This window comes from Mobula hypostoma, chromosome 12 (assembly GCF_963921235.1).
Source record: "Mobula hypostoma chromosome 12, sMobHyp1.1, whole genome shotgun sequence".
Classification (NCBI taxonomy): Eukaryota; Metazoa; Chordata; class Chondrichthyes; order Myliobatiformes; family Myliobatidae; genus Mobula; species Mobula hypostoma.
Window position 1 is genome coordinate 83,887,552 of NC_086108.1, and position 23,275 is coordinate 83,910,826.

General features: G+C 42.0%; 1 protein-coding gene across 1 annotated transcript; it reads right to left on the reverse strand.

Moving 5' to 3' along the window:
* Window positions 1-558: 558 nt before the first annotated feature.
* Window positions 559-4,801, reverse strand: LOC134354541 (artemin-like). The gene is made up of 2 exons (XM_063063460.1): window positions 4,567-4,801; window positions 559-1,793 (listed from the first exon to the last, which is right to left on the reverse strand). Exons 1-2 carry the CDS (start codon window positions 4,799-4,801, stop codon window positions 1,345-1,347), a joined length of 684 nt encoding a protein of 227 aa, XP_062919530.1. The 3' UTR covers window positions 559-1,344.
* Window positions 4,802-23,275: the final 18,474 nt, after the last annotated feature.

Sequence of the window (23,275 nt, forward strand, 5' to 3'; positions counted from 1 at the left end):
CTCTCCACACAGCTTGTAGATGCAAATAATCAGAGATCCACACCACGTGCTTCTCAATTAATAGTCCCCGAATAAGATGGGCCTGGATTAATTATTCCCTAATGATTCGATGGAGGACAATACCAGCATAGTCTGGTCTTTGGAAACCGAGGGGGTGGGGGGGGGGTGCGTGGACTAGCAATCTCTCCAACCACTTACGCTGGATGGAAAGGAGCAGAAAAAAAATCTAAATAAACCAAAACTAGGGAGCTTTGGTAAATTTTTGTATGAAGTCTAAATACATAAAAATGCACATTTGCATATATTTCTCCTCTGGTTAACAGTATTGCTAACTACAGATTAACAGGTTAACAGGAGTATTGCTGACTACTGGAGCTGTATCCAAGATGCACACTAAATATCGGGACGGAATGTGGTGGTAGAGTCAGTGTTCTGGAACATCCTCTGTTCTTCTGAAACAATGCAATTCATTCTTTTCTATAAACTCCCTATATTTTATTTTACAATTTCATGCGTTTTCTTCAGTAAGAACTTTGAGAATTCTACAGCATCATTCCTTTGGGAGTTAGCACAAATTCATTGAGGTAAATGTGCTTTTGCCTTTTTAAAAAAAACACTCTGCATTCAATTAAGTGAAGTGTTGGGCAGTCAATATGCTTAAAGTCACTTTTAGATTGAGTACCACTTTCTCAGCTCTATTTTCAGGATTACTGCGTGAATGTTCTTGATTATAAGATATTTGTTATAAAAATATGCTTTACTTAAGGATAATTCTGGTTTTTCTTGGAAAAAACCATTTACAACTTTCACAAGTCATTGGTGTGCTTTTTGCATATTCCATTTGGAAGGTTTCTCTTTGAAATGTTGCACGTCCTTTTCCTGACAAAATGAAAATGTTGTTTTCTGTTGCATTAGCTCCACACAATTAATTTTTTTTATTGTTGTTGCAAGGAATACTTCATTGGTTCATTCCTGTCATCCTGATGTGGCAACATTTTCTTTTGAGCAATGTCACATACGCTTGCAATGCTGAAAGCCCTCACATTACTGTTTGGGAAATGGATCCAATATCAGGTTACTTCAGGTTGATGAAGAAGTTTCAGAAATAGTGGCACAAGCCGGAGCTAAGTGTTCTTGGTACAATTGATCCAAATCAATTACTCCAATGTTTCAATCAGATTGAAAGTGCAGATCGCGCACTTATTCCCATCCTTCCTAATGCCCAAATAATAGACCACCATCTTGTTATTGTCAAGATAGCGTTGTTCAGCCCTGGTGCCCTTTGTGGCACATTGTTCCTTCACCTCAAAAACCACCGTACTTGCATATGATGCAAAGTTTCCATCATCCCAAACACTTGCATTCAACTGCAGAAAAGTTCATGAGTGTGTGCCATTTGTTTTTCACGTCTAGAAAGGTTACATCATCGTACTTGATTGGTCGACAGCATGGGCTACGGGTCACCTTCTCATGCTTCCTTAAACGGATCTCTTTATTCTTGAGCAGATTGGACAAGGTAAGGTCATAATTTGTCCGGGAGCGTGCACAGCTTCCACTGCAGTATTTGAAGAGTACGACCTCTTCTGATTCATACCCAAGTCCTAGACTTCTAACTTTGACTGTCTGGCTGTTAATCTGACATCCTCTGTTTGATCGGTTTGATTCTCTCTGCTTGTTTCTGCGTGAACCACTTGAAGGCATTGTACCTTGAAGCGAAGCCCCGGGCGAACGCTGATGACGGTTTTGTAGATCCTCAGCAGGTGCTCCCGGTCTGTCTGAAGTTGGAGTTGCATCTGCACAAGATGGAACATCAAGTTAATACGAAACCTTAGCTTCCGTTCTTTTGATAGTATGGTTCCCAGACGAGCTTGTTTAGATGATTCAATGCTTTGCAACAAACCAGTACAAAGGACAAAAATAGAAAACGATTCTCTTCATAGCAAAAATCGTGGGAGTCTCACTACAAGTCAACAAAATAAAAACATTTAAGCATATTACAAATGGACTGTTTTAAACATTAATAACCCTACTGGAGACATATTTGTCTTGCAGCATGATAAATCTTGAATTTGACATTTTTCCCTGTTTCCTTAATTTTTGTTACCTCTTTCTCATTGTCTTCACAATAATTTCTGCATAGCTGAGAGGAGAGGTGCCTAAAATCTTTTTGGTCTCTGGACTATAGCCAAATGAATGCTTTCCTCTGATTTTAACCAAATCCGATGCTAGATGCAGGTTCCCCTGAAGTTTCTGATTCTACGCTGTGGCCACTTTATTAGGTACACCTGTACACCTCGTTAATGCAAACATCCAGAAACTCAATGCATAAAAGCTTGTAGACATAGTCAATAGGTTCATTGTTGTTCAGACCAAACATCAGAATGGGGAAAAAATGTAATCTACAGTAAGTGATTTGACCATGGAATGGTTCTTGGTGCCAGATGAGATGTTTTCAGTATCCCAGGAGATCAACAGTTTCTGAGATTTTCATACACAACTGTCTCTAGAGTTTACAGGGAGTGATGGAAGAACCAAAAATCATCCAATGAGTGGCAGTTCTGTGAGCAATTTTGTTAATGACAGAGGTCAGAGGAAAATGCCCAGGCAGGTTCGGGCTGACAGGAAAGCAACATTAAGTTATATAACCATGTGTTACTACACCAATATGCAGAATAGCATGTTTGAACTGACAACACTTTGAACTTTGAAAATGGGCTACAGGAGCAGAAGACCATGAACATAGCAGGTACCTAATAAAGTGGCAACTGAGTATATGTATTGGTAAAATGGAATTACTTCATCTATTGCATCATTCAATAGAATACAAGAATAATTTGCTGGTTTGTTTCAAAATCAGATTATTTCAATTTCTTAAATACTGTAAAAGTTCAAATAACTTTATTATATTAATCAACTGTTTCTATGCTAACCAAACACTGCCGGACAATGCTGAGGATGTTCTACGAGTCTGTGGTGGCCAGTGCGATCATGTTTGCTGTTGTGTGCTGGGGCAGCAGGCTGAGGGTAGTAGACACCAACAGAGTCAACAATCTCATCCAGAAGGCCAGTGATATTGTGGGGATGGAACTGGACTCTCTGACGGTAGTGTCTGAAAATAGGATGCTGTCCAAGTTGCATGCCATCTTGGACAGTGTCTCCCATCCACTGCATAATGTACTGGTTGGGCACAGGAGTACATTCAGCCAGAGACTCATTCCATCGAGATGCAGCACAGAGCATCATAGGAAGTCATTCCTGCCTGTGGCCATCAAACTTTACAACTCCTCCCTTGGAGGGTCAGACACCTTGAGCCAATAGGCTGGTCCTGGATTTATTTCCTGGCATAGTTTACATATTACTATTTAACTATTTATGGTTTTATTACTTTTTAATTATTTATGGTGCAACTGTAATGAAAACAAATTTCCCCCAGGATCCATAAAGTATGACTATGACTATTTGCATTGCGAAGTAATACATCTTAAGGATTGACTTTTACCCTATGGTAGCAGATCAGCAATTGTTTCACAAACCAGCTGTTTTATATCCTGACTATTTTATGCCCTATCTGTCAATGTACACCCCTCACACACTTATAAGGCCTTCATTTCCAAATCACCTCATTTGCTTTTTTAATCTGCTTTTAACACCAAAACCATTATATCTCCTAGATATTGTACACTCCATTCCAATTCAGTACATCTTTCACCTATTAAAATGCCCATCTATTAAGTTTCACACCCACAAAACCCTTGCTCATTATGGACCAGGCTTTTTACTTTTCCAATTACTTATTCTCCAATGTTCATCATAGCACATCATATGTTTCCTGCTTAACTAACACTTGTCATACCCTTCACCTATCTTACAACCCTGTTACCCACCCATCTATTTCATCCCCTGCTCATCATACATCCTTTCCACATCTATCAGAAACACCATTTGATATAAATGTCTCAACAATATGATAACTCCTTGGTCAAGTTGAGAAGTTATATGCACAGGCCAAAAGCTGTCCAACAGTCTCGTGATCTCAATTGCAATGTGTCTGGAAAGCTGCAGGATACCAAATAGCTATCCCAGTGTAAAGTCTGTGATGCACAAGTCCCTGTATAATGGGGACATTAGCGTAGCCAATACCACCCTGAACCTGACGACCAGTGTTCCCACTAATCTGTAATGACCAGTATGCATAAAAATCTCATGCTGTGCAATTTTTTGCCCAGTGGTCTGCTGTGAAAGGTGCCCCAAACTTTAAACTTAAATAAATAATCACGCAATACTTATAGAAAATGGGAACCCGAATTACTGAACACATAATTAGTTCACCAATGGACAACGTAATACACTCTTACACCTTACTGGTCCATTTCAAAGAGGGTAGATGTAAAGTATCTACTCTCCTCAGTACATTAAATCTAACCAAACTGCATTTTATTAACCTGACTCCAAAACGTTGGGTAAGTTCTCAGCTCCCTGATAGTGCGTAACACTCTTAATACTCTAAAGTCTTTTCTGCTACTTTAATGTATTCACTCCTGTTTAATGATTAATATCTGTACTCACAGGAATCAGCAGGCCAGGCTGATGGTGTTGATGATTCTGTTCTCTCTTCGGTCTTGCTCTTGAGGGCTGCTTTGCTTTCTACTGAAGACCTGCTCTTTTCCTGGAGTAGTATCTTTCTGGAGTGTAGATGATATTCTGGAAGCCAGTTCTCGTCTTGGGATGAAGCAATTGTACTAACAGCCAGGGATAGAAAGATAGCCAGGATCCACAAAGTAGCCTTCAAGATGAGAACCATAATAAATAACAAAGACAAAGTATTTCCCATCTGTGCTGATATGACAGCCTTCAGAACTATGACCCAGCTTAATTTGTAAGGCACATTCCTAGAAGCCAAGTTCAAGATAATTTGAAAGGCCCTCCAATCTCCATTTCAAAGTAAATCAACAATCATTTGGTTTTTTTACAGTAGCTTTGGGCTGAATTATTATATTGACTTATGGACTGCTTTAAGTGCTTTTGTCAAGAGATAAATAGTCTTACTAAAAGTGACAGATAACCAATCACTCGCTGCACAAGGTTGCCTTATACGCGGTATTTCCCAAGGGTGAGAGTTAAAGGCTACAGAGTATTTTGGAAGTACAATAAATTGAGGATCACTGACCTTTAACACCAGGAGTAGGGGTGCAGAAGAGGGAGAAAAGTGGAAATGCAGGAGTTCTGGTTTTGGGGTGGGTAAGTGGACAGTATGGAAATTCCCAACAGTTGGGTTTCCAAGCATTATTACAGAACAGTGCTGCAAAGATCTGAGTGTATTTTTTTGAAAAAATAAATTAATTTCCTGATTCTGCAGATGCTAGAAATCCAGAGTAACACATACTGTACAAATGCTGGAAGAGAACGAGTACAAGCTAGAAGGCGATATGTGATGCCAGGTGTGTGGGTGGGGTGGGGGGTGAAGTGAGAATCTGGGAGGTGATGGGTGGAAAAGGTTAAGAGCTAAAGAAGGGATAATCTGAAAGGATAAGAGAGTGGACCATGGGAGAAAGGGTAGGAGGACGGACACCTGAATTTTCTGATTCATTTCTCACCTTCCATCTTCTCAAAGGTTTTGAGGGTGAATCAGCCAGACATCCCAGAGTAACCTGATTGATGCCTTCACTCACTTGCCTGCATCCGTCTAAAAAATATACAATTTAAATTTTAAAAATAGCTTAAACCATTGGTTCTGTTACAGTTCCAAGATTAGTGCGGTCTGTAGAAGCAATAAACCATATCTTTGCTCTGATAGCAAATAAAAAACCACACTCTTTCATTACTTTATAGAAACATAGAAAATAGGTGCAGGAGTAGGCCATTCGGCCCTTTGAGCCTGCACCGCCATTTATTATGATCATGGCTGATCATCCAACTCAGAACCCCGCCCCAGCCTTCCCTCCATACCCCCTGACCTCCGTAGCCACAAGGGCCATATCTAACTCCCTCTTAAATATAGCCAATGAACTGGCCTCAACTGTTTCCTGTGGCAGAGAATTCCACAGATTCACCACTCTCTGTGTGAAGAAGATTTTCCTAATCTCGGTCCTAAAAGGCTTCCCCTCTATCTTCAAACTGTGACCCCTCGTTCTGGACTTCCCCAACATCGGGAACAATCTTCCTGCATCTAGCCTGTCCAATCCCTTTAGGATCTTATACGTTTCAATCAGATCCCCCCTCAATCTTCTAAATTCCAACGAGTACAAGCCCAATTCATCCAGTCTTTCTTCATATGAAAGTCCTGCCATCCCAGGAATCAATCTGGTGAACCTTCTTTGTACTCCCTCTATGGCAAAGATGTCTTTCCTCAGATTAGGGGACCAAAACTGCACACAATACTCCAGGTGTGGTCTCACCAAGCCCTTGTACAACTGCAGTAGTACGTCCCTGCTCCTGTACTCGAATCCTCTCGCTATAAATGCCAGCATACCATTCGCCTTTTTCACCGCCTGCTGTACCTGCATGCCCACTTTCAATGACTGGTGTATAATGACACCCAGGTCTCGTTGCACCTCCCCTTTTCCTAATCGGCCACCATTCAGATAATAATCTGTTTTCCTGTTTTTGCCACCAAAGTGGATAACCTCACATTTATCCACATTAAATTGCATCTGCCATGAATTTGCCCACTTACCCAACCTATCCAAGTCATCCTGCATCCTCTTAGCATCCTCCTCACAGCTAACACTGCCCCCAGCTTCGTGTCATCCGCAAACTTGGAGATGCTGCATTTAATTCCCTCATCCAAGTCATTAATATATATTGTAAACAACTGGGGTCCCAGCACTGAGCCTTGCGGTACCCCACGAGTCACTGCCTGCCATTCTGAAAAGGTCCCGTTTATTCCCACTCTTTGCTTCCTGTCTGCTAACCAATTCTCCACCCACACCAATACCTTACCCCCAATACCGTGTGCTTTAAGTTTGCACACTAATCTCCTGTGTGGGACCAAGTCAAAAGCCTTTTGAAAATTCAAATATACCACATCCACTGGTTCTCCCCTATCCACTCTACTAGTTACATCCTCAAAAAATTCTATGAGATTCGTCAGACATGATTTTCCTTTCACAAATCCATGCTGACTTTGTCTGATGATTTCACCGCTTTCCAAATGTGCTGTTATCACATCCTTGATAACTGACTCCAGCAGTTTCCCCACCACCGACGATAGGCTAACCGGTCTATAATTCCCCGGTTTCTCTCTCCCTCCTTTTTTAAAAAGTGGGGTTACATTAGCCACCCTCCAATCCTCAGGAACTAGTCCAGAATCTAACGAGTTTTGAAAAATTATCACTAATTTATGAGCAATAGTCGCTCATGGAGGGAATGAAGTGTGAAATCGTGTGATGACAAGTAACTAAAACAAGATTTTACATCATAAACAAAGCAAAAGTTATTAAACTTGAGCAGAAAGATAATGATTTAAATAGGTTCAGGCAAAGGTCCATGTGACTATCACAGTGGCCCAATTCCATAATTAGTTACACATATTAAATCAATGAACAGTGGCACCAATCCCTTTCTTACATGCTGCACACTTAAAAAGGAGCTGAAACGAGTCAAAGAGATTCCAATCTAGACAGGTTACAGGTCAAATACTATAAGTTACATACAAGGTGAGGAACTAATTCTGACCAATTAAGTATTTTATTTATGTTGGATTCTCACAGTCATAATACTTAGAATGAAGCCTCTAATTTAGGGATACAACACGGTAACAATCCCTTCCAGCCCCATTACTGGTGGTGCTCAATTACATCATTGTACCCAACCAATTTATTGATCAATACATCTTTGGAGTGTGGGAGGAAACCAGATCGCCCGGAGGAAACCAAATCGCCCAGTGGAAGCCCACACGATCACAGGGAGAACATACAAGCTCTTTACAGACAGTGGTGAAATTGAACCCGTGTCGCTGGTCCGTGAAAGCGTTACACTAACTGCCCTGCAACTGCACTGCCCAAATGATCGCATAATCTCCAGTGGAGACTGTGAAACAGCAACTTGTAAATGTTTAACCCAAAGACCTTTGAATAATTCATTCAGCAATTAGATCTCATAAGAACAACTCATCAATAACAAAGAATGCAGAAAAATGTGATAGATAGAAAAGGGGAAAAATGAAGCTGATTTAATGTAGAAAACAGCCCTACCTATTGGCTTAAAGAACACCTGATGCCTGGTCACTGCCCTGAGGTGTTCACTGTTGCACTCCTCACAGGCACTGCCTGACCTCCCAGGTATTTCCAGCATTTTCTGTTTTATTTCAGATTTCATTTGCCTTTTTTTCCCCTGATATACAGGTCACGAGGTTACCTCGAATACTGATATTAGACTTTTATATTTAAGTGTTCTGCTGAGGATCACAAATTCAGAGAAGAGCCAAAGTAATTTAGACTACTGAAATGTTATCCCTTTGGAACTGATTTCCATTACTGAACTTTGAACGTACATAAAAACTACAACTAAAGTGTCAGTGTAAATCAGACCATCAGGAATATATCTACTGACTCATGTTCAAAGTACACTCATACATCAGCTAAGGGCAGAGTCAAACTCGTCTGCTGCAGTGAAAGAGCCCGCCAATATTCACAGCATAGGGTTCATGTATAATATTTCAGGAATTACAGTCACCAACAACAGTCTATGAGTCATAAGCTTCAGGAGTTTAGGGAAAGGAAGCCACCAAAGTCAAAAGAAAGATGCAATAAAACTATTGTTCCCACAATCACTGGGGGCTAAAGGTTGACTTAATAGATGTCTCAGTCCAAGTTGAAGAGAAATCCTGAAAGGAGCAGAGAAAACGGTAACGTACTTCCACACCAATACCAACTACACTCCAAATGTTGGACTAATGGAAACCAGGAACACAATGCATGCTTAATGTCACACTTTATTGTGCTGTGATATTTGTCTAGAGATACAATAACTGCATTCAACTTAATGGTAAGGAACTACCTCAAGGAAGTCAGTGAATGTTAATTTGGTATTGTTTGAGTTCAGATAATTTTTCCAACAAATATAAAATAAGCATTGAGGCATGTTTAGCTTTCACATAAATTTAAATTTTGAAACATTATAATCAGATAATCACTGGGTCAGTAATTGCTTTGCTAACAACAAAAAAAAACAGAATTTTACTGAGGATAGAAATAATCCTCAATATTTATATTTATTTTGAGATATTTTAAGATATGATATTTAAATTGCACATGTTCAGGTACTAACGCTTCCAATATTTCGCAAAATGATTCACAGATTGTCAGGGTGATAACAGAAAATAATGGAAACACTTAATAGATCTGACAATGTTTGTGCTAACAGAAAACCTCTCCAGTCTAAAATTTAACTCTGATTCATTTCCCACAGATATCGCCTGACTTGCTGTTTAGTTACAGCGGTTTTTGTTTTTATTTCAGATTTGTGGTATCTGCAGATTTTTAAAGTATTTTCCTTGTTAACATAGAATGCTCAATTTGAAGTAAAACCAAAATCTGTTATAGAATGGACTACACGGACTAGTGTGTAAGAGGTCACCTGATATATGTGACTGGTGGATCCCAGTGCATTAGAATCCATAATGGTTGATCTCAGCCAGATCAGGAACACTCTTGGCTTCAAGCCTTCTCAGAAAGCAGCAATTAGAACATAAGAAATAGGAGCAGGAGTAGACCATCTGGCCCATCAAGCCTGCTCCGCCATTCAGTAAGATCATGGCTGATCTGGCCATGGACTCATCTCCACCTACCTGCCTTTTCCCCATAACCCTTAATTTCCCTTCTATGCAAAAATCTATCCAACCTCGTCTTAAATGTGTATACTGAGTTAGCCTCCACTACTTCATCGGTCAGAGAATTCCTCAGATTCACCATTTTCTGGGAAAAGCAATTCCATAAGACCATAAGATATAGACACAGCAGTTGGCCATTTGACCCATTGAGTCTGTTCTGCCATTCAATCATGGGCTGATCCAATTCTTCCAGTCATTCCCACTCCCCTGCCTTCTCCCCATACCCTTCGATGCCCTGGCTAGTCAAGAACCTATCTATCTCTGCCTTAGATGCACCCAGTGACTTGGCCTGCACAATTCCTCCTCATCTCTGTCCTAAATTTACTCCCTCGAACCTTGAGGCTATGTTCTCCTCATTCTAGTCTCACCTATCAGTGGAAACAACTTTCCTGCCTCCATCTTATCTATCCCTTTCATAATTTTATGTTTCTATAAAATCTCCCCTCATTCTTCTGCATTCCAGCAACTACAGTCCCAGGCAACTCAATCTCTCCTCACTGTTGCTGTTATTCCTCACTTGGCCATGTCAGAAGAAATTTAAGAGTGGGTTGCTATGGGTCTGGAGACAGATATAGGCAGATCTCCTCCCCTATATGATATAGGTAAACCAAATGTGTTCCTGTGAAAATCCAGTTGTTTTCTGGTCATACTTGTTAAAAACTAAATGCTCCTTTTTTTAAAGTTTTATGTTATTAAAAATTTTAAATACTAAGCTCCCAGGGTTGGACGTCTCTGGTCTTAGGATGGTGCCTTCAGGTTTTTGGGTTAATAGTCAAGTAGTTTAATGATTGCAGCCTGATTTAGTCACATCACTCCTGGCCTGCATTGACTGATGGTAAGTGATGCGTGACTGTGCTCTTTTCACATAGTTTTGGCCAAATCCAATTTGTAAAAATCTGTTTGGCAGTTTCTAAATATTAGTCATTTTTTTGATGTTTATGAGGCTCTGCCAACTACAGTTTAAGGCCTGGTAAGGTTTGCACTGACCTGCTTAAGCATATTCATTAAATGGTTATTTTGGTGAGGTGCCAGAAAGCTGTCAGCTTCTGTGAAGCCTAATCTCTGCAGGGCGAAAGTCAGATCCCGTGAGATCAGAAACAAAATGATGCACACAATAATGGTAATTCCTATAACATCTTGTTTTGCTATCAGGAGCAGAATACAATAAAATTGCCCTTAGCTTTGTTTCAAATGTTGGGTATAATTTTTAATTGGTGTTGATATGAGCTCAGGACAGGATTTCTGCAACAGGATATCAACCCAAAAAACACTGACAATTACTTACTACTGCCCTTCCCTGCCCCCCCCCCCACACACACACACACACACACACACACACACACACACACGACACTGCTCAACCCACCAAGTTCCCTCAGCAGGTGATTTGTGGATCCAGACTCCAGCATCTTGTCCTCGTATTTCCTGCGTGTCTTGTCAGTCACCCTGTTCCACAGCTGGTGGCAGCACAAGCTCAGACAGGAGCTTGGTAGCATTAACTACTCTAACGAGCCTTACCAGGTGTTAGCAGTTGCATTCCAACACCGTGATTTGCCCTTGAATCTTGAAATTGACAGGCATGGTACAAATACTGCCCCTTCATTATCCAATGCACAACTCAAAGTTACATTCTAGCTTTAGCTGATGGAATCAGCTACTCCACGTGTGAACAGGGACTCATTTGAAGGTGCTCCAAATAAACAAGCCCACTACTGGGAAAGAGTGGCATTTATTCCCTTCATCATTCAAAACATTTTCGTACATTTCCCAAAAGGACTATAAAACATCTTCTTTGTCACTTATTTATCATTATGACATTGGAAGCAGTCCATCAAGTCCATGCAGGCTCTCAGCAGAGCAGATGCACCAGTCCCATTACCTTTTCATATTTCTCTACAGCCCTTATGCTTTCGTACGTGCCCACCAACTTCCCCTTGATCCTTTGCAATCTACCCTCAAATAGGTGTAATGTCCAGCAGCCAATCACTTAGTAACATATCTTGGGGAAAACCAGAACATCCACCTGAAAACCACATGGTTATAGGCAAAACATGCAAACTTCACCCAGATGATACCAAATTAGGATCAAACTTGGAGAGATAGAACTATGAGGCAGCAGCATTAACATTGTCACCTAATAGTTTCTAAGACTGATACGAACAATTATGAGAGGTGTAAGGTAAATGTAAGCAGGCTAATTCCACTGAGTTTGACTGAGACTAGAGTGGGAGGTCATTGGTTAAATGTGAAATGTTTAAGGGGAACATGAGGGGGAACTTCTTCGTTCACGTGGCAGTGAATGTGTGGAACGAGCTGTCAGCGGATTTTGGTTTGATTTGTTTCTGTCTTGTAGTGTTCCATGACTCTGTAACTTTATCTTGTCCATGGACAGGGTTGTAAAGCTTATATAGGGTTGTGATATAACTCAAGACTTAAACCAACTAAAATCAGTGAAGTTGTATTGAAATGAATAATGTGCTGTATTTTATAATACTTTGTAATGTTTACACTATTTTATGTTCCTTATTAAAATGAATTAAAAATTGTAACTAGAATGATTATAATTACAGTTTGTTCTTTGAACTATGATGAAATATGAACAGCAGTGCTAATAAATAAACTGTATGAATTGGAAGAGGAGGTGAGATAAAATAAATGAGAGTTCAGTATTTATTTTAAATAAGGTTTGATAAAGCAATGCACTGTCTTCTAAGATAATTAACAAAGAAATGGAGAGGCTGTGAGAATTACATAATGGGATTTAAAGGCATAAGATATAAAGTATGCTGACAGGATTACACAGTCAGCTTATTTGTATCTGGAAAGGTGCATGCAATTAAAAAAACTTGGGAATTTGTCACTTATGCATTATGCAGCATGAATGAATGGGCAATTTTTTAAAAATTTAAATTTATTCTGCATTGTTGTTTATTGGCACTATGCAACTTCATGTCCATATTAAGAAATTAAAAGAATGCTCATTCATTCATTCATTTGTGAGCAGCATGTGAATGCAGAATAGAGTTCTCTACAAGACCACAACCTGCTGTCAGCAGACCAGGACAGAAATTCCAAGCATCAATCACACTGACAGGTAGGAAATGGGAATTCCTTTTCGTGCCACATCAGGGATAAGAAAGTTAAAATTATTATTAAATTTATTACTACTAGTACAATTTTCTATCATTTTCAAGGATTTAATTGGAATGTTGATTGATTACAGATTGTTTCCTTGAGAATCAGACTTTACTTTCCAGCAGCATCTGCTCTAAATTGGAAACTCAGCTCCTCAAAAAAATATGAAACATGCATCATGAGTGGTTTAGTTCATTGGCACTACCAGTTGAAGTCTTCATGCAGCATGGCCTAATTAAACAAAAAGTAATCAATTCATATTTCTCTAGAACTATGATTGTTCATACCATGAGTCAAAAATTAAATAAGCAAAGGATTAAGAGTTTTTTTTTGAAGTAAATTGACTAGTGCATAATATAATTTTTGTTGGCAGGCGTGGTCATATATTAATTTTCCATTATGTGATTTAATGTTTTTAATTTTCCAATAAAAATGTCCTTGATATTAGCAGTATGAAGTTCTAATGCCAGTCGATGAAACATACTTTTTAGAAAACTTACAGTAAATTGAATGAACCTTGCTTCCTATGCTAGAGCAGCCCACAGCTGCTAGGTGGCAAGTCAAGGCATGTCCACATATCAAACAATGGCCATGAGATTAATACTCTAACCTATTACAAGGCAAGTACCAAACTTGAACCACAGTCAGTTCCAGAAGATTTAATTATGCTGATTTATTTTCGAGGGGAATTACACTTCAGTACAGTATTGCATTCCCGCTCTTCAGCTCTTAGATTCTGGCAATAAGAGAAGCCAGGGGAAAGAACAGTTGCCAAATCTATTTCTAAATATTAAGCACCATTGAAGTTCAAACTTTGTTACAAAAACACTCTTCAGAAAAATCTCTGAAACTGAGCTTATTTGAGATTACTTTAGATGAATCACAGATTTAAATATTAGAAACAGAAATCTGGATACAAGATCTCACTGTACGCATGTTTGCTGATAAGCTTGTAGTCAACCCACAGCTGAACAGACACACTATCTCTCTTACACTTAGCAAGATTTTTTTCAAGATGGAGATGATGGTATCATGTGCTCTGGACTAAAAATTGCCATCTCCCACTGACACTATTCTGTTAAGCCTGGGTTTGCTGATGTTGATGCTTTTTCTGGCTGGAAGTTCTGGTTTTACCGAAGGATTCTCATTACCACTACTCGATGTTTTGTTTTCTTTCTCCAGACCACTAGCATTAAAGATGTATGAAAACCAGCAACACCGGCGAATAATTCCTTTAACCAAGAGAATTGCAGTATCAGAAAATACAAAAATGGTCCGAATGGGGAAAAGTAAGGTAAAATAAAATATGAATAAATAAATTATCAGCAAGTTTACATTTCTGAAAAGAATATAACATTGTCAACATATTATAAATAGAACCATGTTTTCATTAACCCATCACGGGAGGCCAACCCTTGCAGGATAAGAATGATGTGTGAATTACAAACCGACATTAACTAGAAAAATGAAGCGATTCATTGCAATGCTATTATTTGTGATATCCAAAGCTTCCAGGTCAATTTACTCTGCCATTTACCTCCACTGAGCTGTTTTACATTTTCTCTGTTCATCCATTCCACCCCATCCCTAAGCATAGTTATTTTACAGAACTTGTTGCCTTTGCAAAACAATTGCCCATTAAACCTGGCATAGTAAGTTTGGATTCCTATTCTATTGTCAAGTATCTTTTCAACATGGTGATAGTATGAGGCCCAATCAGCCCAAAAAGGAACAATTTTAATATTTGAGGCTCCTCTCACATTCATTCACATTGCTGAAAATATGAATACTATTTCTTTATTTTTCCATTCTATTGACATCATTGCAGCGTGGGAGCCATTTCAAAAGAACAAGTCTTGAAAGGAGTGAATCATACTTTGAATTAATGAGTGAAAGAATGACATTGTCACCGGGTGGGAGACACTTGTAAAGAACAGGTCTTGTCAGGAGTTTTATCTCAGCCAATAGAAATGGAGGTGCAATAAACTTCCGAAAGAACAGACAATGGTAAGGTATCTTTTGTTTTGATTGTGGTACTTGGGCTTGAAGTTGGAACCAAAGGTATAAAAAGCTCGCCAAGAAGAGACTGTGTAAGTGACCCAGGTGAGTGCAAAACACAAAGGGTTCAAAGAAAAGGCAGAGGTAAGAACAGGTAAGCTATATTTTTAAAATTGTCAGTCCTTAGTCCCCAGTTCAGTGTAGTCAAGATAGTCAAGGCAGAGGAATGCTCCTGCTGTGAGATGCGAGATTTCAGGGTACCTGTCTGTCTCCCTAATGATTACATCTGCAGGAAGTGCACCCAACATCAGCTCCTGACTGATAAAGATCAAGGAACTGTAGCTGGAGGGATATACGCGGGACCATCCTGGCTGCTGAAAATCTCATCAGTGAAACTTTCACTAAGGTGATCACACCCAGAGTGCAGACTTCAGATAGTGTATGGGACACCACCAGAAGTAAGGAGGGTAAGCAGTCAATGCAGGGTTCCCTGTGGCCACTCACCTTAGCAACGAGTATACCCCTTTTGATACTACTGTGGGGGATGGCCTATCAGCAGGAGCCAGGCTACTGGCACTGTGGCCAGCTCTGAAGCTCAGCAAGGAAGAGCCAAGTTAGGCAGAGTCATACTGACAGATGACTTGATAGACAGGAGATTCTGTGGACGAGAAAGGGACACCAGGATGGTGTGTTACCACCCAGAAGCAAGGGTCCAGGATGTCTCAGAGCAGTTGCAGAATATTCTCACGGGAGCATGAGCAGCCAGAAGCTGAGGCGCACACTGGCACCAGTGGCATGGGTAGAAAGGGGGACAAGGTTCTGCAAGGTAATGGGAGTTAGGAAAGAGGCTAAAGAGCACCCCTTCCAAAGTAGTAATCTTTGGATTACTCCTGGTGCCACACGCTCATTGGGAGCAGGAATAGAATGATTGTACAGATGAATGAGTGGCTGAGGAACCGATGCAGGGTACAGGCTGTCAGGTTCTTCAGTCGTTAGAACCTCATCTGGGGCAGGGCTGACCTGTACAAGAGGGACGGGTTGCACCTAAGTTGGAGGGGGACCGGTATGCTGGCCAGGTGGTTTGCTAGTGCTACTCATACTCATAGTCATACTTTATTGATCCCAGGGGGAAATTGGTTTTCGTTACAGTTGCACCATAAATAATAAATAGTAATAGAACCATAAATAGTTAAATAGTAATATGTAAATTATGCCAGTAAATTACGAAATAAATCCAGGACCAGCCTATCGGCTCAGGGTGTCTGACCCTCCAAGGGAGGAGTTGTAAAGTTTGATGGCCACAGGCAGGAATGACTTCCTATGACGCTCTGTGCTGCATCTCGGTGGAATGAGTCTCTGGCTGAATGTACTCCTGTGCCCACCCAGTACATTATGTAGTGGATGGGAGACATTGACCAAGATGGCATGCAACTTGGACAGCATCCTCTTTTCAGACACCACCGTCAGAGAGTCCAGTTCCATCCCCACAACATCACTGGCCTTACGAATAAACTCAGGAGGGTTTAAACTAGTTTGGCAGGGGAATGGGAAGCAGAGCACCAGGTCAGAAAGTGGAAGGATGCAGAGGAGAGTAAATGTCAGTGCCAGTAAAAACTGGCAGGAGCAAAGTAACAGAAGGGATGGGATGGGTAATCTTAAGTGTGTGCATCTTAGTGCTAGGAGTATCCTGGGTTAAGGTAATGAACTTAGAACACAGATCAGTACATTGAACTATGATGGTGTAGCCATTACAAAGACTTGGTTGAGAGAGGGACAGGAGTTGGGTGCTTGATACCCCAGGGATTCAATGCTTTAGAAAAGATAGTTAAAAGAGGGGGGGTGGGTGAGTTGTACTACTGATCAGGGACAATATCACTGCTGTCCTCTGAGGGGTGTTACGAGAATACACATAAAATTAAGATGTTTGCTGGCCTGGGCTAGCATCAGTGGCATCAGCAGTTGGTCTGCCACCTGCCCTCAGGGGAAGGAGAGATAAGGAACAATGGAGCAGCGTCTGGAGATGTGTAATGAAGGGATGTGGGAGGAAGAGCTGTCTGGAGCGGCTCCCCCCTTTGAGCCCTGAACTGTTTGAAGTGATGGACAGGCGATACCCCAGCAGGGGGATAAAAAGGGACAGGTTCGCTAAGACACACACACGCCACCCGAGGTAACGAGACCCTGGAAGCGGTGCGCTTCTCACGAGTGGGTGAGAAGTGCCAGACAACGACAAGGGTGGAAAGGTACGATCAGCGGGAACCCGGTGTGTGTCCGCCCTTGCCTGGGTGCCGGGTTCACTGCAGAGGATCGACCGCATCTGGAGGAGGGGTCACAGTCGGTGACCTCAGGTGACATCACCAAGGACCCGCCCAAAAGCTGTTTGTGAGCCATCTCGCTGGTCTGTGAGCCATCCTGCTGGTCTGTGAGTGAAGCCGTTCTGAATGATGAGTTGTTCCTATTCTATCTCTCTCTTCCCCCACATTGTCCATCGCCATGGCAACGATTACTGCGAACTGAACTACTAAACTGGACTGAACTTTGAGTCATTTTGAAATTGGTCATTTACCCCTAGACAACGATAGAGCTTGATTGATGCTGTTATCTTAATTCTGTGCACATGTGTGTTTATCATCACTGAACTGTTGCATTTATTAACCTTTCGATTACTGTGTTGCTTGTTTCCTTAATAAAACTTTCTTAGTTCTAGTACTCCAGACTCCAACTGAGTGATCCATTTCTGCTGGTTTGGCAACCCAGTTACGGGGTACGTAACAGGGGACATAATGGAAGGCTCATCCACCAAGTCTATATGTTTAGAACTCAAAAATAGGAAGTCTACAATCACTCTGATGGTATTGTACTACAGACCACCCCCCCACCCCCCCCCAACCCCCCGCCAGTAGCCACCAGGGCAATGAGAAACAAATATGCAGCCAGATTAAGGAAAGGTGTAAAAACAATTGGGTTGTTGTCATAGAGGACTTCAATTTACTTCTTAGTGGATTAGATAAAGCAAAATTTGTTAGGTGCATCCAGTGGGGTTTCTTCAATCAATATGTGGATTAGTCCAACATTTACATATTGGGTTGTACTGGATCTGGTGTTGGGTAATGAACCTGGCCAGATGACAAAACCTTTCAGTGGGCGAGTAGTTAGGGAGGACCGATCACAACTCCTTAATATTTAAGGTAGTTATAGATAAAGATAATCATGGACCTTGCAGGAGAGTATCAAACTGGAGTAGGGCAAATTAAGGGAGCATTAGGCAGGGACTAAGAGTTCAGTGGGAACAGTTGTCTTTTGGCAAGTCCACATCTGATATCAGGAGGTTGTTTAGAGACCAGCTGCACAGAGTACGGGACAGTTATGTTCCAGTCAGAAGGAAGGACAAGGATTGCAGGGTAAGATAACCTTGGATGTTGAGGGAGGTGATGAATTTAGTCAAGAAGAAACAGGAAAAGTATATTAAGCTTAGGAAACTAGAATCAAACAGAGCCTTCAAGGAATATAAAGAACTCAGGATCATGAATTAGGAGAGCCCAGAAGGGCCATGAGATATCTTTGATAAACAGGATTAAAGAGAATCCCAAGGGATCCTATACATCTGGAACAAGGGAATAACTTGGGAGAGGGTGGTACCACTCAAGGGTAAAGGGGGAATGTTTGAATGGATGTGAAAGATGTGGGTGAAGTCCTTAATTCAGTATTTACCAAGGTGAGGGATGTGGAGGTCGGTGTCAAGAATATTGACATGCTAGGGCATTTTGAAGTAAAGTAGGAGGTAGTGCTGGGTCTCTTGAAGAGCAACCTGTCAGTAGAGGAGGCCATGGACTGACATGTTGGAATGGGAATGGGAAGTGGAATTAAAATGGGTGGCCACTGGGAGATCCCATTTTTTTTCTGGTGGATGGTGCTTAGCAAAGCAGTCTCCTAATCTATGTTGGGTCTCACTGATATACAGGTGGCCACATCAGGACCATTGGATGTAGTAGATGAGCCCAACAGAGTTTGTGCAGGGCACGTTGTATCTATTTAAACTTGATTGAGTTTTTTTTGATGAGGTGATGAGTGATTGATGAAGATGAAGCTGTGGGTTAGTTCTTCGGCAGTTTGAACGGGGCACGACTGTGCAAGCACTTGGAGGTTGGCCAGTGAGAACAGCAGGAAAAGTTTAAAAGGAAGGCAGATTTACAGAGCGGGCATCAGAGTAGTGGGAGACAGAGTAGGAAGGCTTTGGCGATAAAGGGTTGAGGCCAGGTAGGTTATCTATTTAAAATAAAGACAGATAGTATGTGTGTGAGGCCGGTTTTCTGTGCTCTGTGTCAGATGTAGGAAGTCCTACAGACTCCCGGCCTCCCGGACGACCACATCTGCACCAGGTGCATCGAGCTGCAGCTCCTTAGAGTCCACGTTAGGGAACTGGAGCTGCAGCTGGATGACCTTCGTCCGGTCAGGGACAGTGAGGAGGTGATAAGAGAGGAGCTATAGGCAGTTAGTCTCCCCGGGACCACAGGAGACAGAGAAGTGGGTAACAGCCAGGAGAGGGAAGAGAAAGAGGCAGGCACTAGAGACATGGAAAGGATGGTATGGTACAAGATCCGTGGTGCACAAAGGCTGTTGTAAGTCTCGTCAAGAAGAAAAGAAGAGCTTACGAAAGGTTCAAAAAACTAGGTAATGATATGAATCTAGACGATTATAAGGCTTGCAGAAAGGAGCTTAAGAACGAAATTAGGAGAGCCAGAAGGGGCCATAAGAAGGCCTTGCTGAACAGGATTAAGGAGGATCAGAGGGATTTTGGGGTCCGAGTCCATAGGACACTCAAAGCTGCTATGCCGGTTGACTCTGTGGTTAAGAAGGCATACAGTGTATTGGCCTTCATGAATCGTGGAATTGAGTTTAGGAGCCGAGAGGTAATGTTGCAACTATATAGGACCATGGTCAGACCCCACTTGGAGTACTGTGCTCAATTCTGGTTGCCTCACTATAGGAAGGACGTGGAAATCATAGGAAGGGTGCAGAGGAGATTTACAAGGATGTTGCCTGAATTGGGAAGCATGCCTTATGAGAATAGGTTGAGTGAACTCAGCTTTTTCTCCTTGGAGTGACGAAGGATGAGAGGTGACTTGATGGAGGTGTATAAGAAAATGAGAGGCATTGATCGTGTGGATAGTGAGAGGCTTTTCCCCAGGGCTGAATTGGCTAGCACGAGAGGGCATAGCTTTAAGCTGCTTGGAAATAGGTACAGAGGAGATGTCAGGGATAAGTCTTTTTATGTAGAGAGTGGTGAGCGTGTGGAATGGGCTTCCCGCAGCGGTGGTGGAGGTGGAAATGATAGGGTCTTTTAAGAGACTCCTGGATGGCTGCATGGCTGCTTAGAAAAATAGACAGCTATGGGTAAAGCCTAGGTAGTTCTAAGGTAGGGACATGTTCAGCATAGTTTTGTGGGCCGAAGGGCCTGTATTGTGCTGTATGTTTTCTATGTTTCTATGTTGTCTGCATAGATTTTAGTAAGGCATTTGACCAGATCCCTCATGGAAAGCTCATCCAGAAGATTAAAACGCAAACAACAGGAATTCTGCAGATGCTGGAAATTCAAGCAACACACATCAAAGTTGCTGGTGAACACAGCAGGCCAGGCAGCATCTCTAGGAAGAGGTACAGTCAACGTTTCAGGCCGAGACCCTTCGTCAGGACTAACTGAAGGAAGAGTTAGTAAGAGATTTGAAAGTGGGAGGGGGAGGGGGAGATCCAAAATGATAGGAGAAGACAGGAGGGGGAGGGATGGAGCCAAGAGCTGGACAGGTGATTGGCAAAGGGGATATGAGAGGATCATGGGACAGGAGGTCCAGGGAGAAAGACAAGTGGGGTGGGGGGAGCCCAGAGGATGGGCAAGGGGTATAGTCAGAGGGACAGAGGGAGAAAAAGGATTGTGAGAGAAAGAATGTGTGTATAAAAATAAATAACGGATGGGGTACGAGGGGGAGGTGGGGCCTTAGCGGAAGTTAGAGAAGTCGATATTCATGCCATCAGGTTGGAGGCTACCCAGACGGAATATAAGGTGTTGTTCCTCCAACCTGAGTGTGGCTTCCTCTTTACAGTAGAGGAGGCCGTGGATAGACATGTCAGAATGGGAATGGGATGTGGAATTAAAATGTGTGGCCACTGGGAGATCCTGCTGTCTCTGGCGGACAGAGCGTAGGTGTTCAGCAAAGCGGTCTCCCAGTCTGCGTCGGGTCTTGCCAATATATAAAAGGCCACATTGGGAGGACCGGACGCAGTATATCACCCCAGCCGACTCACAGGTGAAGTGTCGCCTCACCTGGAAGGACCGTCTGGGGCCCTGAATGGTGGTAAGGGAGGAAGTGTAAGGGCAACTCCCTTGTCCATTTGTCCCCCCCATCCCTCCCCACTGATCTCCCTCCTGGCACTTATCCTTGTAAGTGGAACAAGTGCTACACGTGCCCTTACTAACTCTTCCTTCAGTTAGTTCTGACAAAGGGTCTCGGCCTGAAACGCCGACTGTACCTCTTCCTAGAGATGCTGCCTGGCCTGCTGCATTCACCAGCAACTTTGATGTGTGTTGCCAGAAGATTAAAATGCATGGGATCATTTGTGACTTGGCCATTTGGATTCAGAACGGGCTTGCCCATAGAAGACAGAGGGTGACGGTTGAAGGGATTTATTCCAGCTTCATGTCTGTCATTAGTGGTATTCTGCAGGGATCTGTACTGGGATCACTACTGTTTGTGATCTATATACCGTAAATGACATGGATGAAAATGTAGATGGGCAGCTTAATAAGTATGCATATGATACAATGATTGGTGGTATTCTGTATAACGTGGATGACTGGCAAAAGAATACAGTGGGATATAGATGAGTTGCAGATATATGTGGAAAAATGTCAAATGGAGTTTAACTCAGCCAAATGCAAAGTGTTGTACCTTGGTAGGATAAATAAAATAGACAGTCCACTGTTAAGGCCAAGACCCTTAGCAGTACTGATGAGCAGAGGGATCTTTGAGTCCAAGTTCATAGCTTCCTGAAAGTGGCTACACAGGTTCCATGAAGGGTCTCAGCCCGAAACGTCAACTACACTCTTTTCCGAAGATGCTACCTGGCCTGCTGAGTTCCTGCAGCATTCTGTGTGTGTTGCTTGGATTTCTAGCATCTGCAGATTTTCTCTTGTTTATGACACAGGTTCAAAGTAAATTTACTATTGAAGTACATGTATGTCTCCATATACAAACCTGAGATTCATTTTCTTGCAGGCATTCACAGTAAATACAAGAAACACAATAGAAATAATTAAATACCACATCCAACAAAGGCAATGATCAATGGGCAAAAAAAAAGCAACAAGCTGCAAATAGGGTGGTTAAGAAGGTGTATGGTATTCTTGCCTTGATTAGTTGAGGCATTGATTTCAAGAGTCTACAAGTTATGTTGCAGCTTTATAAAAACTCTAGTTAAGCCACATCTGGAATACTGCATAGAGTTCTGGTGATACACATCAACATTGCTGGTGAACGCAGCAGGCCAGGCAGCATCTCTAGGAAGAGGTACAGTCAACGTTTCAGGCCGAGACCTTCGTCAGGAGTAACTGAAAGAAGAGCTAGTAAGAGATTTGAAAGTGGGAGGGGGAGGGGGAGATCCTCTTCCTAGAGATGCTGCCTGGCCTGCTGCGTTCACCAGCAACGTTGATGTGTGTTGCTTGAATTTCCAACATCTGCAGAATTCCTCGTGTTAGAGTTCTGGTGGCCGCCTTTTAGGAAGCATTTCGAGGCTTTGAAGAGAGTGCAGAAGTTTACTATGATGCTATCTGGATTAGAGGACGTGCTATAATGAGAGGTTGGACAAACTTGGATTGTTTTCTGGAGCGGCAGAGGCCAAGGAAGCTGATAGAGGTTTATAAGATTATGAGAGGCATTGATAGAGTAAACAGTATCATTTTCCCAGGGCTGAGATGTCTAATAGCAAAGGACGTGCATTGGGAGGGGGGTAATTTCAAAGGAGATGAGGGGCAAGTTATTTTTTCCCCCACAGAGTGGTGGGTGCCTGGAGTTCTCTATCTGGGGTGGTGGTGCAGGTGGATACTTAAGGGACTCTTAAGAGAGATAGTGACGTGTAGGTAGAAGAGATTAGATTAGCCATTTGATTACTAATTTAATTGATTTGACACAACATTCTGTGCCGTACTGTTCTATGGTTAACATCTCCATCCACCAACACACTCCAGCACATCTCCACCACAACTACTTCATCATTTCCTGTCAGAATCACCTTGTATACAGACACTGCTCTGCCTAGTGTCAC

Excerpts from the sequence above, each read along its gene's own strand:
- LOC134354541 (XM_063063460.1), bottom strand. The coding sequence starts at position 4,801 with ATGGTTCTCATCTTGAAGGCTACTTTGTGGATCCTGGCTATCTTTCTA. Across the intron at positions 1,794-4,566 it reads AGCCTGGCCTGCTGATTCCT|ATGCAACTCCAACTTCAGAC; the intron begins GTGAGTACAGAT and ends CATCTTGTGCAG.